This window comes from Hemitrygon akajei, chromosome 11, assembly GCF_048418815.1.
Source record: "Hemitrygon akajei chromosome 11, sHemAka1.3, whole genome shotgun sequence".
Classification (NCBI taxonomy): Eukaryota; Metazoa; Chordata; class Chondrichthyes; order Myliobatiformes; family Dasyatidae; genus Hemitrygon; species Hemitrygon akajei.
Window position 1 is genome coordinate 100995628 of NC_133134.1, and position 12053 is coordinate 101007680.

At 52.3% G+C, this 12053-nt stretch overlaps 1 protein-coding gene across 7 annotated transcripts in view; it reads right to left on the reverse strand.

Moving 5' to 3' along the window:
- Positions 1–12053, reverse strand: part of LOC140735858 (brevican core protein-like) — a 40266-nt gene that overhangs the window by 14221 nt on the left and 13992 nt on the right. For 6 of the 7 annotated variants that reach the window (XM_073061403.1, XM_073061402.1, XM_073061405.1 and 3 more), the window contains 3 exons: positions 11547–11837; positions 7244–7807; positions 3283–4044 (listed from right to left, as the gene is read on the reverse strand). In XM_073061403.1, coding sequence (XP_072917504.1) covers positions 3283–4044; positions 7244–7807; positions 11547–11837 — 1617 coding nt within the window. The remainder of the gene's footprint in view (positions 1–3282; positions 4045–7243; positions 7808–11546; positions 11838–12053) is intronic. The other variant, XM_073061408.1, reaches the window with a different exon arrangement.

Genomic DNA, 12053 nt, shown 5'->3' on the forward strand with positions numbered 1-12053 from the left:
AGGGGTAAGGTGGAAAAGACAAGAAGGCATAGTTCAATTTGCCCCAGAGCCGTTCTCCCAGCTGACCCCGCCCCGCCCCACAGGAACAAACTATCAAAGTATTGAGTAAAGGAGATGGGATATTTTGCTGAAATTGCATGAGACATTGATGAGGTCTAATTTGGAGTACTGGTGTAGTTGTTGTCATCTACCTACAGGAAAGATGTAAATCAGGTTGAAAGAGCACAGAGAAAATTTACAAGGATTTTGCCGGAAATCCTTTTCCCCAGTAAGGTTGGATGGGACTAGAATCAGAGGTCATGGGTTAAGGTTGAAAAGTGAAAGGTTTAAGGGGAACATGAGGGGAAACTCCACTCTGAGGGTCGTGAGAATGTGGAGCGAGCTGCCAGCACAGGTAGTGCAAGCAATCTCGATTTTGACGTATATGAGAGTTTGGATAAGTGCATGGACGGTAAGGGTAAAAGGAGGGCTATGGTGCCCGTGCAGGGCGATGGGAGTGGGCAGTTTAAATGGTTCCGATATGCCTCTATGCCTCTAAAATAAACAAGACCTGTCTCCAGCTAAACCTGCGGGGCAGACCCGGACCTAGATCTTCCTCTTTCTCTGTCAAAGCTGGCTACGCCTCTCCCCGGCCAGCCCCGCACCCCGCTCCCAGCGGAACGCCTTGGGAATGGAGCGGATGAAAAGGTTAGTAACAACAGCAGAGAATTGATGTTAGAATGCATTCGGAACTCAAGAATAAAGATACAGCACTGTTTTCCTTTTGTGTATAAAATATTTTTAATAATACTTTCACAGAAATTATTAGATCTTTCACTTCATAGAAGCGCAGTACCATCATGCACAGGCAAGAATCGCACTCTTTGTTTAAAGTTCGTGCTGGTCTCTTCACCTTGACTTCTGGGTTTGTTGACAGAATGGGGGAGGCAGGGAAGCTGAATGAGGGGTGGGGTGAGGTTTAGTAGGCCGGGTTACTGGCGTGGTTAGAGGGCGAACTGGATTTACAATGGAGTGGAGTTAGCAATGGGAGAAGTTAATAGCCCAGGACTCTGATAGGATTAAAGTAGAGGGGAGAAAGGGGGTTCAAATGATTATTGCGGGCAATATGGGGGGAGAAAAGAAGCAAACAAGGCAGCGGGGAGGAGCGTCAGTAGCCCGGGACACTGGCGGAGTTAAAGGCAGCGGGGAAAGACGGGTGGTGGGTGGGGGGTTGGAATAGGCGTTAGAATGGGTGGAGCAGAAGGATGTTGGGGTAGTAGAATTGGAGGGTTGTTCCAGTCAAATTCTCGTAGCCCAATATCCAGGTCACTAGGTAGTCCAGAAGGTGGGATCTGGAGGTGGGGCCGAGTGTAGTTGGGACCGATGCTGAGCGGGGGGTGGGAGTAGTTCACATCCGGTGCACGAGGTAGATCGCGGCTGGAACCGGGGGTAGATGGCTGCCGGTGCTGGGGACCAGACTCCTATTAGAAAAAGCTGAAACTCGTTGAGTTCAGTGCGCCAATGAAAAAAAAATTGCCCTGTTGTATAAATAGTTCAAATCAAACTCTCCAGGATAGTAAGAGTTTAGTCCGGAATACTTTGGTCGGTATCGGCCGTGTGGAGACTCGAGAGATGCGGGAAGCGAGACCAACAAAGAAACGCTGGAGGAACGCAACGGGTCGAGCAGCGTCTGGAGGGCGAAATGCGACAAATCATTTGCCCCCACAGATGCTGCTCAACCCACTGAGGCAATCCAGCAGTGATTTGTTGCTCCAGTCTGGTGTTGTCAGATTAACGGGGGTAGGTGGGTGGAACACAGTTGGGTGAGAGCGGGGCAGGGTTGGAAGAAGTCGGTGAAAATGGGTGTAAGACTCAGGGTTAGGCAGGGCTGGGATTAGGTTTGTAAGTGTTAGTAGCCCGGAGCACTGACAGCGATGGACAGAGGTGGTACGTTTCGGTCCGAGACCCCTCGGCAGGTCTGGAGGAAAGAAAAAGCTGAGGAGTAGATCTATTCCTCGGCTTTATGTCTCCAGTCCTGCCGAAGGGACTCGGCCCGAAACGTCGACTGTATTCTTTTCCAAAGATGCTGCCTGGCCTGCTGAGTTCCTCCAGCATTTTGTGTGTGTTGCTTGGATTTGCAGCATCTGCAGATTTCCTCTTGTTTGGGGTGGGATTATAAGGGGTGAGGTTAGGAGCAAAACATAGAGGAGGCGTTCGCTGGTTCTTGGCCCGGCTGCCAGTGGCAAGGGCAGGTGAGGCGTTAGATGAGGTGGGCGGTCAGTGTTTTATGAGAAGGGAAAGGGTTGAATTTCTCAGGTTAAAAAAAGGATTGGAAAGGTATATGGACAGGAAAGGAATGGAGGGTTATGTATTGAGTGCGGGTCAGTGGGACTAGGTGAGAATAAGCGTTCGGCATGGACTAGAAGGGCCGGGGTGGCCTGTTTCCTTGCTGTAATTGTTATATAGTTATATGGCTGGACAGGGGGCAGGATAGTTTGAGGGTTAGGGGCTTGACTGGGTAGAAAAATGGTCTGTAGGATGGAAGAGACGGGGTTAGATATCTGTAGGCTGACGGCAGGAAGGGCGGGAGAGGCGGAATCCGGAGGAGAGTGATCAGCATCCCGGGATGCCAGCGGTGAGGGGCGCAGGTCAGTAGCCCCGGGTGCAGGCGGGTGAGGGAAGGGAGTATGAGTAGCCCTGGTGCGGTTAGATGATGAGCTGAGGTGTTAGTAGTCCAGGGGTGAGGGGCGGAGGGTTAGTAGCCCCGGATTCTGGCGGATTAGGAGCGGGGTCATTAACCCGGGGTGTCGTAGAGAGAAGGGCGCAGGTCAGTGTCCCGAGGTTCCAGAAGGTGAGGGAAGGAGGCAGTAGCCCCGGATGCTGGCGGGTGAGGAAAGAAGATTGTGAGTAGCCCTGGTGCGGTTAGATGATGAGCTGAGGTGTTAGTAGTCCAGGGGTGAGGGGCGGAGGGTTAGTAGCCCCGGATTCTGGCGGATTAGGAGCGGGGTCATTAACCCGGGGTGTCGTAGAGAGAAGGGCGCAGGTCAGTGTCCCGAGGTTCCAGAAGGTGAGGGAAGGAGGCAGTAGCCCCGGATGCTGGCGGGTGAGGAAAGAAGATTGTGAGTAGCCCTGGGTACTGTTAGGGTGATGGGTGGGGGTGTTAGTAGCCCGGGGTGCCGGCGGGTGAGAGGACGGGATGTCAGAAGCCCGGGGTGCCGGCAAATGAGCGGAGGGGTTGTCAATATCCCGGGATACCACTCAGCAGCGCAGCCACGACGGCAAGGACGAGACGCCAGCGGTTACCTGTCAGCTCCGCTGCCCGTCCGTGGGCGTCCTGCTGGGTCGGCGCCGTGGGACCAAGGGACCCGTGGATTACGGTGGACGGGCTCGGCGAGATACCTTCTGACTCAGCCACCGCTCCGCTGGGCCTGTTGGGTTGCTGGGCTGGGGGCAGGCATTCGGGCCAGGGCTTAGGCCCGGGCCGGGACTCGGGCGGGTTGGCACTGGAGGCGGGTTCCGGCGATATCCCCGGCTTCGGGCGGCCAGTGACGGGAGGAGAGGCCGAAGCAGTGGGAAGGGAATCCTCCGCCGACCCTGCGCCCGCTGGAGCGGCCTGGTCCCAGGCTTGCGTCCAAAGAGGGTCCCAGGACGCAGAGGGAGATACTCCGCTGCCGGCCGGTGTGAGCCCAGCCCACCCCCAGCCCGAACCCGGGCTCCCTGCAGCCGGCGGCCCTGCAGATTCACCGCTCCCTTCTCCAGCGCAGTTGGCCGGACTTCCGGGACATTCCAGCGCAATGGGCCGCAAGGTCTCGGGGCGACTGCTATGAGGGCTCTGGCTCCTCATCCTGGTGAGCCGGGAGGTGGGCAAAGAGGCCCACACAGTGGGCGGGCCGGACGGCGGATCCGGGCTGCTCTTCGCCCGCTCGGGCCTCACTCCCGCCGTCCAGCCTCGGTGGCCGACACCTTCACCCCTGGTCGGGGTACCGTCGTCTGCCTCCGTCCACCCTGGGCCTCCGTCCTCTTCCGCAGCTGGGCCGGGGGCGGTGGAGACTTCCGCAGAAAGGCCTGCAAAAGAAAAGGGAAGGAAGGGGTGGGGGCGAGAACATCACCCGAGCGTCCGGCGGATTCGCCGGCTTCGTTGGAGCGATGCCCTCAGCCCCACGGGACTAGTCCACGGAGGCGGCGGAGGTCGTCCAGCCTCTCGGTGAGGGATTGGGGTAGGAGTAGGCCACAACAACTTGGGAGACCCTTCAGCCATTCGAGTCGGCTCTCTCAGCAAGCCCAGTGCTCGCCCTGAGACCTGCCCTTACACAGTCCCGATAACTCCTCAGATTCTACCCTCGCCCAGTTAACCAATTGATCCCACGTGTCGTTGGGTTGAGGGAGGGGACCGGAGCACTCGAGGAGACCCACTCCGTCACAGGGAGTGGTGCTCAAGGACTGCTTCTACCCCGTTGTTATAAAAGCACTGAGTGGTACGTTAAGATGGATTCTGTGCTCATTCTACCTTGCTCCTCCCTGTTGTCTGCTTGCACTGCGCTCTTGCTCTATCTGTAGCACTCCATTCTGCACACCGCTATTGTTTCCCTTGTACTATCTGAACGCACTGCTGTAATTAAATAATCCGAACGGACGGCATGCAAGCCTTTTCGCTTTTCGATAATAAAATATTTAAACAAACTCCACTCAAACAGTACCTACACCTGCTGTCCCTCAGCTCTCGTTATTCCGGAAAATTCCTGCGACCATTCAGCCCTCTGGCCATACCATCATTCAAACGAAAAGTGGAATGTAATTGATTATGTCTAGAGACAGCGGTGTGAATAGAACAGGCCGCTCGGCCCGCCTATGTGCTGATGCAAACCAACATCTCTTTTGTTTGTTGTGATCAATACCCCTCCATGCCCTGTCAGTCTAAATACCCCTTAAACGTTGCTATGGTATCTGTTTCCACTATCTCCCCTGGCAGCACCACTCTCGATGTTAAAAGGAAACCTGTCCCGCACATCTCCTTTAAGCCTCCCACCTCTCATCTTAAAGCTATGCTCTCTGATATCTAACATTTCCACCCTGGGAGAAGGTTTCTAACTGTTTAACCTATCCACGCCGCTCATGATGTTATAAACCTGTATCGGAGAAAACCATTCAACCTCTGCTTATAGCGCATGCTCTCTAATCCAGGAGAACCTCTTCTGCACTCTCTCCGAGGGGATACGGTGAATCGACAGTCAAGGGTCAACCAATCATATTGTTACTTTCACAGACTGGCTGTAAATTTGGATGATGTGACCAACGGTGGTGCTGTTTGTGGATCGCTCCGTTTGGAACAGTCGGTGACATCAACCAGAGCTGCCCTGGACCGACGGCAGGCTCCGCAGGAGAGCTGGGAACCCAGACACGTATTGTCTACTTTCACGTGGAAAAAAAATCCCCATTCCTTACACTTTCCCCCTGCGCCCAGCACAAAGAAAACACGGCAGCTGCAAAATATACATTATCATGAGACCCGCGGGCAGAATTACGCCATTCGGCCTATCGAGTCTGCTCCGCCGTTCCATCATTGCTGATCTGTTATTCCTCTCAATCCCATTCTCCTGGCTTCTCCCTGTAACTATTGATGCCCTTACTAAACAAGAACCTATCAAGGTCTGCTTTAAATATACCCAATGACTTAACGTCCACAGCCTTCTGCGCCAATGAATTCCACAGATACAGTACAATGCTCTCTGGCTGAAGAAATTCCCCAGTCTCTGTTCAAAAGAGACGTCCTTCTGTTCAGAGGCTGTGCCCTCTGGTCATAGACTTCCCCACTATCGGAAACATCCTCTCCACGTCCACTCTATCCAGGCCTTTCAATATTCAATAGGCTTCAGTGCACCATCCCCTCCCCCAGCCCCAGTCTTCTAATCGCCAGCGAGTACAGGCCCGGGGCCATAACTCACTTCTCGTACATTAACATTTTCATTTCTGGGATTATTCTTTTAAACCTCATTTGGACCCTCACAAACCTTTTCTGATTCATTCCGAAACCCCAACTCCAGCACATCTACTCCGGGTTAAAGTTACACTTACTTTAAGAGTGGTCGCCATGGTAACATCTGTTCCCACACGCCGCACCCGCATCGTACCTCCGGCCGTGCCGTGGCCCTGTTACAATCTTTGACCGTGTCAGGCTCGTAAACCCTGTCCCTGCTGCCCCATCATTATCGACCCTTTCACTTCCCGACTTCCGCACCGCACGGTTTTCTGCTGCCACACAGATTCGTGTTCCCAGCTTTTCTCACACCGATCAAGGGGAGGTAGATGCCACAATGTCTCCCTTCCCACCTTTGTAGCATCCCACCCCTCCCGTCTCTCTAAATTTCACCATCATGCATACTCCTCCCTGTCTCCATGACGCTCCATCCGGCTCTTACCCCTTCTTCCCATCTTTGTGAACCCAGCTCTGGCTCCTACACCCCTCTCTGTCTCTGTAACGCCGTCTGACCTAAAACGCCTCTCACCGTCTCAGCGACCTCCTCGGCCCCTACACCCCTCCCCGTTCTGTAACCCCGCCGGACTCTGAACCCTTCCCGATCTCAATAACATTCTCCGGTCCCTACAGCACTCCCCGTCACTCTAACCCCCTCCGGCCCCTACACCGCTCTGTAGATCACCAGTTATGGTTCCACCGTTGGTTACACGAACCTCAGGCCCCCCAGGCCCCACTCCGGATTCTCGGGTGATATTGCCAGTGTAGTGCCAGTAATGGGAGGGAGCGTGGTGGGAGGAACTTCTCTGCAAACTGATTAACAGAAGACCACCCCCCCCCCCACGCCGCCAATAACGGATAATAAACACACTGGTTACTTGAGAAAGTTGCAGAGAAGTTCTAACCCGGTCCTTAAGGATAATTTGGGGGATGGAGACACAAGAGTCTGTGGCTTCTGGGGCCTGGAAGAAAAGCGACCTCGCTGCTGGATGGACTCGGCGAGTCAGACAACGTCTGGGAGGGCAGCTGGATGGAAATGGGCAATCGACGTTGGGGGTCAAGATCAGGTGCAGGGTGGTCTGTCCACTTCCCTCAGAAGATGTCGTCCAACCTGCCGAGTCCTTCCAGCAGATCTTAATTAGCAAGCAGCAGTTTGTGAAATCTTGCCGTGCACACTTTTTAGGGGTAACGACACCTACCACACAATGGTGACACAACATGAAGGTACTAACCCTGATGGTGGCATCTACTTGGGGTAGTAAGATGTCTCTTTCTCCAGTTGATCACACTTACCAGTTGATCCCAAGACATCCTGTCCTCCTTCCGTTCCCTTCCCTTCTCGGGGTACGGAGCTGGGATATCCTGGGATCTCCGTGCTGTCCTTGTCAGACGGTGGGCCGCGCCCCACCGGGGCTTGAAACCGTGTCTCGATTACAACCTCCTGTCCGACCTCCTCCGGGTACTCGTACCAATCGAGAGGGTCTTCTGTTTGAGGGCGATCGGTACCGTCCGTGCTGAGCGTTGGCCGACTCTCATCGGGATGGTCTCGCTTTGGCCCATCGGAGACCCCTCGCAGGTCCTGTGGTATCGCCGGGGTGATGGACGGGTTGCCGTCCATTTTGGGCACAGCAAGAGCCAAGTCGGGGGGTCGAGTCTCAGTGGCCTGGGACACGGAGGCAGGTGGTGCTCTGGTAGACGGGGTTGTTTCGCCGGGATATAGTCCCCCCTCGGTTGGCGTGACATCTCCTCCCGTCCCAACTTCAAATTCCAGCTCCTCCAACGATGTCTCCAGGTAGTCGTCGTCCTCGTACTCTACATCCATTGCATAGCTGTCGTTGATATGCCACTCTTCCAGATCTAGACAGGTGAGAGAGGACAACATAACACATTGTGGAAGAAAGAGCACAGCGACGCGCCGGCGCAGTACGGAGCCCTTAGAAATAGGGGTTCGATCTCCCACGTACGGTTCTCTCTGCTCTGTATAGGGTTACGCCGGGATACACCACGTGACCCCATGTAGGTTGCCACTCGTGGCCCTTTCAAATCTTTCCCCTTCAGCCCATCCACTGTGCCCAGATAGTCCCAATTTCCTGTGTTCCGCCCATATCTCTCCAAGCCCCGCGCCTCTATCCATGTGATGCTCTCGTAAATGATACTTACGTTCCCTACCTCAACCACTTCCTCTGGCAGTTCTTTCCATATACCAACCAGCATGGGGTGAAGATGTTGCCCCTCATGTTCCTTTTAAATCTTTCCCCTCCAGTTACCCCACCCATTGACCTAACAGACTGTTACTGTCCACCTTAACTATGCTTCCCATATCTTTTTTATATTTCTTCAAGTTCGCAACTCTGTACTTTAGTGTTGAAACTGTTTCTTTCAACTTCCCCGGACTCGCACTGAATTACCCGAATTAATCGATCGGAAAGTGGAGAGAATTTTTAAAAAGGATGAATGTAACAGCGTGATAATGAAGGTCTTGTGTGGAATTCTGCTCTGCAGGAAGAAAGTGAGCAGCCGCGGATGTTACTGTCTGCAGCCCGCATGGTTCCTTAAAACCGTAACACATAGAAGTAGGTGATTCGGCACATCGGTTCTACTCCTTACTAATCAAACACCTATCAACCTCTACTTTCAGTATACTCAGTGATCTGGACCCCATAGATCATTGTCTGGGCAAGGAATCCCACAGATTCGCCAGCTTCTGGCTAAAGAATTCGCCCCTCAGTTCTGTTCGAAAGGAGTGTCTTCCTATTCAGAGGTCGTGACCTTTGGTCCTTGACTCCCTCACTATAGGAAACGTTCTCTCCACATCCACTCTATCTATACCTTTTAATATTCGATAGGTCTCAATAAGAAACCCTATCATACTTAGAAATCCCGAAGAGTACAGGCCCAGAGCCATCAAACGATTCTCAAACATTCATCCTTTCCTTGGGGACCATTCTCGTAAACCTCCTCTGGATTTTCTCCAATGTCAACACATCCTTTCTTAGATATGTGACACAAAACTGCTCACAATACTCCAAATGTGGTCTGATCAATGCCTTATGAAGCCTCAGCATCACATCCTTGCTTTTGTATTCCAGTCCCCTCGAAATGAATGCTAACATTGCATTTGCCTTCCTCACCACCCAGTCAACCTTTAGAGAATCCTGCACAATGACTCCCAAGTACATGTTGGGCATGGCATCGTGGGCCGAAGGGCCTGTATTGTGCTGTAGGTTTTCTATGTTTCTAAGGCCCTTTTTACCTCTAATTTCTGATTTTCTCCCGATTTAAGAAATAGTCTACGCCTTTATTCCTTTCACCAAAGTGCGTGGCCAGACACTTCCCTCCACTATATTCCATCTGCCACTTCTTTGATCATTCTTCTAATCTGTCAAAGTAATTCTGAAGACTTCCTGCTTACTCAATACTGCCTACTCCTCCACGTATCTTTGTATCATCCGCAGTCCTGGCCTCAAAGTCATCATTTCTGTCATCCAATTCAATGACATATACTGTAGCGTAAAAAGTAGTAGGCACAACATCGACCCCTGTGGAATACCACTAGTCACCGGCAGCCCACCAGAATAGGCCCCCTTTAATCCCACTCATTGGCTTCTGCCAGTCAACCAGTCTTCTACCCGTGCTAGTATCTTTTCTGTAATACGATCGACTCTTCTTTTGTCAGGGGGTGTCAAAGGTTATGGCGAGAAGGCTATAGAATAGGGGTGAGGGGGCTAATAAATCAGTCATGATGGAATGGCGGAGCAGGCTCGATGGGCCGAATGGCGTGGCCTTATGGTCTGTAATACCATGAGCTCTTACAAAGTTGCTGAAATGATCAGAGAAAGACGTCATGGGATTGTTATAAGCAAGTTCTGTCTAACTGACCTTTGACACGTGCCAGTTTCCCCACAACCCATATGCTTCCTGTTGGTCGAAGATTTATCTCACTCCACTTTACATACAACGATCCAGCTTCCTCAAATCTTTGGAGCGGAGAACTCCAGGGGCTCGCCGTAATCTGTAATGGATTTTCGTGGCACCGTAGTTCTAAATACACATCACCCATTGCGAGAGGAAGCTGTTCCCGATGTATTTTAAATCTCTCACCTCTGCCCTCTTGTTTTTAACGGTCCCACCTGGGTAAAAGGCAACACACACAAAATGCTGGAGGAACTCAGCAGGTCAGGCAGCATCTATGGAAATGAATGAACAATTGACGTTCCGTGCCGCAACCCTTTACCTGGACGGGAAAGGAAGAGGAAGATGCCAGAATAAGAAGGTGGGTGGGGGAGGGAAGGGGACAAGCTAAAAGGTGAGAGGTGGGGAGGGGGATGTGTCAAAAAACTTGGAGGTGATAGCTGGAAAAGGTAAAGGACTGAAGAAGAATTAATCTGAGAGGAAAGGAGAATGGAGCATGGGAGGAAGGGAAGGAGGAGGCAGGTGATAGACAGAGGAAGAGAAGAGGTAAGATTGGGGTCCGAATGGAAAAATGAAGAAGAGGAAAGTGGGAGGGTAAGAGGAAAATTACCGGAACTTGCAGAAATGAAAATTCATGCCATCAAGTTGGAGGCTACTCAGACGGAATATGAATTGTTGCTCCCCCAAACTGACAGTGACGTCATCGTGACCATGGACCGACATGTCGGAATGGGAATAGGGATTGGAAATCAAACGGTTGGCCACCGAGAAATCCTGTTTTTTTTTTCTTTTTGTGGATGGAGTGAAGTCCCTCTAGCTATGTCAGGTCTAAGGCTAGGAAAGCGGTCATGAACTTCCGTCCTGTCTCTGCTCGTCATGATCTCGTGTCGCTCTGTCAGGTCAGTCCCCAATCTCCTGCATTCTAGGGAATACAGTCCTAGTCCAGGCAACCACACCTTGTAACTCAGGCTCCCGAGTCCAGGCAAGATCCCGGTGAATCTTTTCTGCATTATTTACAGTTTGATAACATCTTTCCTATAAGAGAGAAACCAAAGCTGTACACAGTGTGGCCTCGCCAACATCTAAATATAACTGCAACATAATATCCCAAATCATAGAGTCATAGAACACTACAGCAGAGAAACAGGCCCTTCAGCCCATCTACTCCGTGCCTAGTCCCATCGACCTGCATATCCCTCGATACCCCTCCTATCCATATACCTACCAAACTTTCTCGAAAATATTGAAATCGAATCCACATGTTTGAAGTCCTATACCTAGTGCCTTGACTGGTGAAGGTGCCAAACGCCTCTTTCACCACCCTATCTACCTGTGACTCCACTTTTAGCGAACCATCATAAAATCAAGGAGCAGAATTAGACTAATCGGCCCATCTAGTCTGCTCCGTGCTCACTTGCACTCATGAGTCCCCTGTTCCATAACACGACCCAGGACCCGACAGTTCTCGGGGATTGAAACGGATTGAACACCATGAAGGGTCTCGGCCCAAAACGTCGACTGTTTACTCATTTTCATAGTTGCTGCCTGACCTACTGAGTTCCTCCAGCATTTTGTGTGTGTTGCTTGGCTTTCCAGCATCTGCAGATTTTCTCGTCTTTTAACAACATTTCCGTTTGCAGAACACCGCCCCCTCCAGCCCTCTCGCCCCAGAGTAAGAAGTCACCTATAAAGCAGTAAACTCCGTGCCGCGATGCAGGGTCGATGGAGCCTGTTTGGTTGCGGAAGGCGTAGAGAGTCTTGACGCCAGGCAATCGGCCCCCACAGCGGTCCCGGGGAGTGACAATGGGATAGCGGACGCTGCCATCCGATAGCCAGCTCGGCGTGCAGTGGTCCAGGCCATCGGACCAGGCCACGTACAGCTCGCCCACGGTCGCTATCCGCTGGTTGCCCATCTCGCAGAAGCGCTGAGCCTCTTGGAAGGTGAGGTTGTCGGTGTTACTCATGGAGAGAACCCCTGAGAGTAGAGAAAAGGCATTCAGCTGTTAGCCCGCAGTTTGGCAGACCTCAAAGAACCTCCCGCCCCAGGAGGGAACGCTAATTCTGGGTCGGCACGGTAGCGTATTGGTTAGGGCAATCGCTTTATAGCGCCAGAGATCACAGATCTCCTTCGAGACGTGCCTGTCTGTAAGGAGTTTGGACGTTCTCCCGTGGCCGCGTAGATTTCCTATGG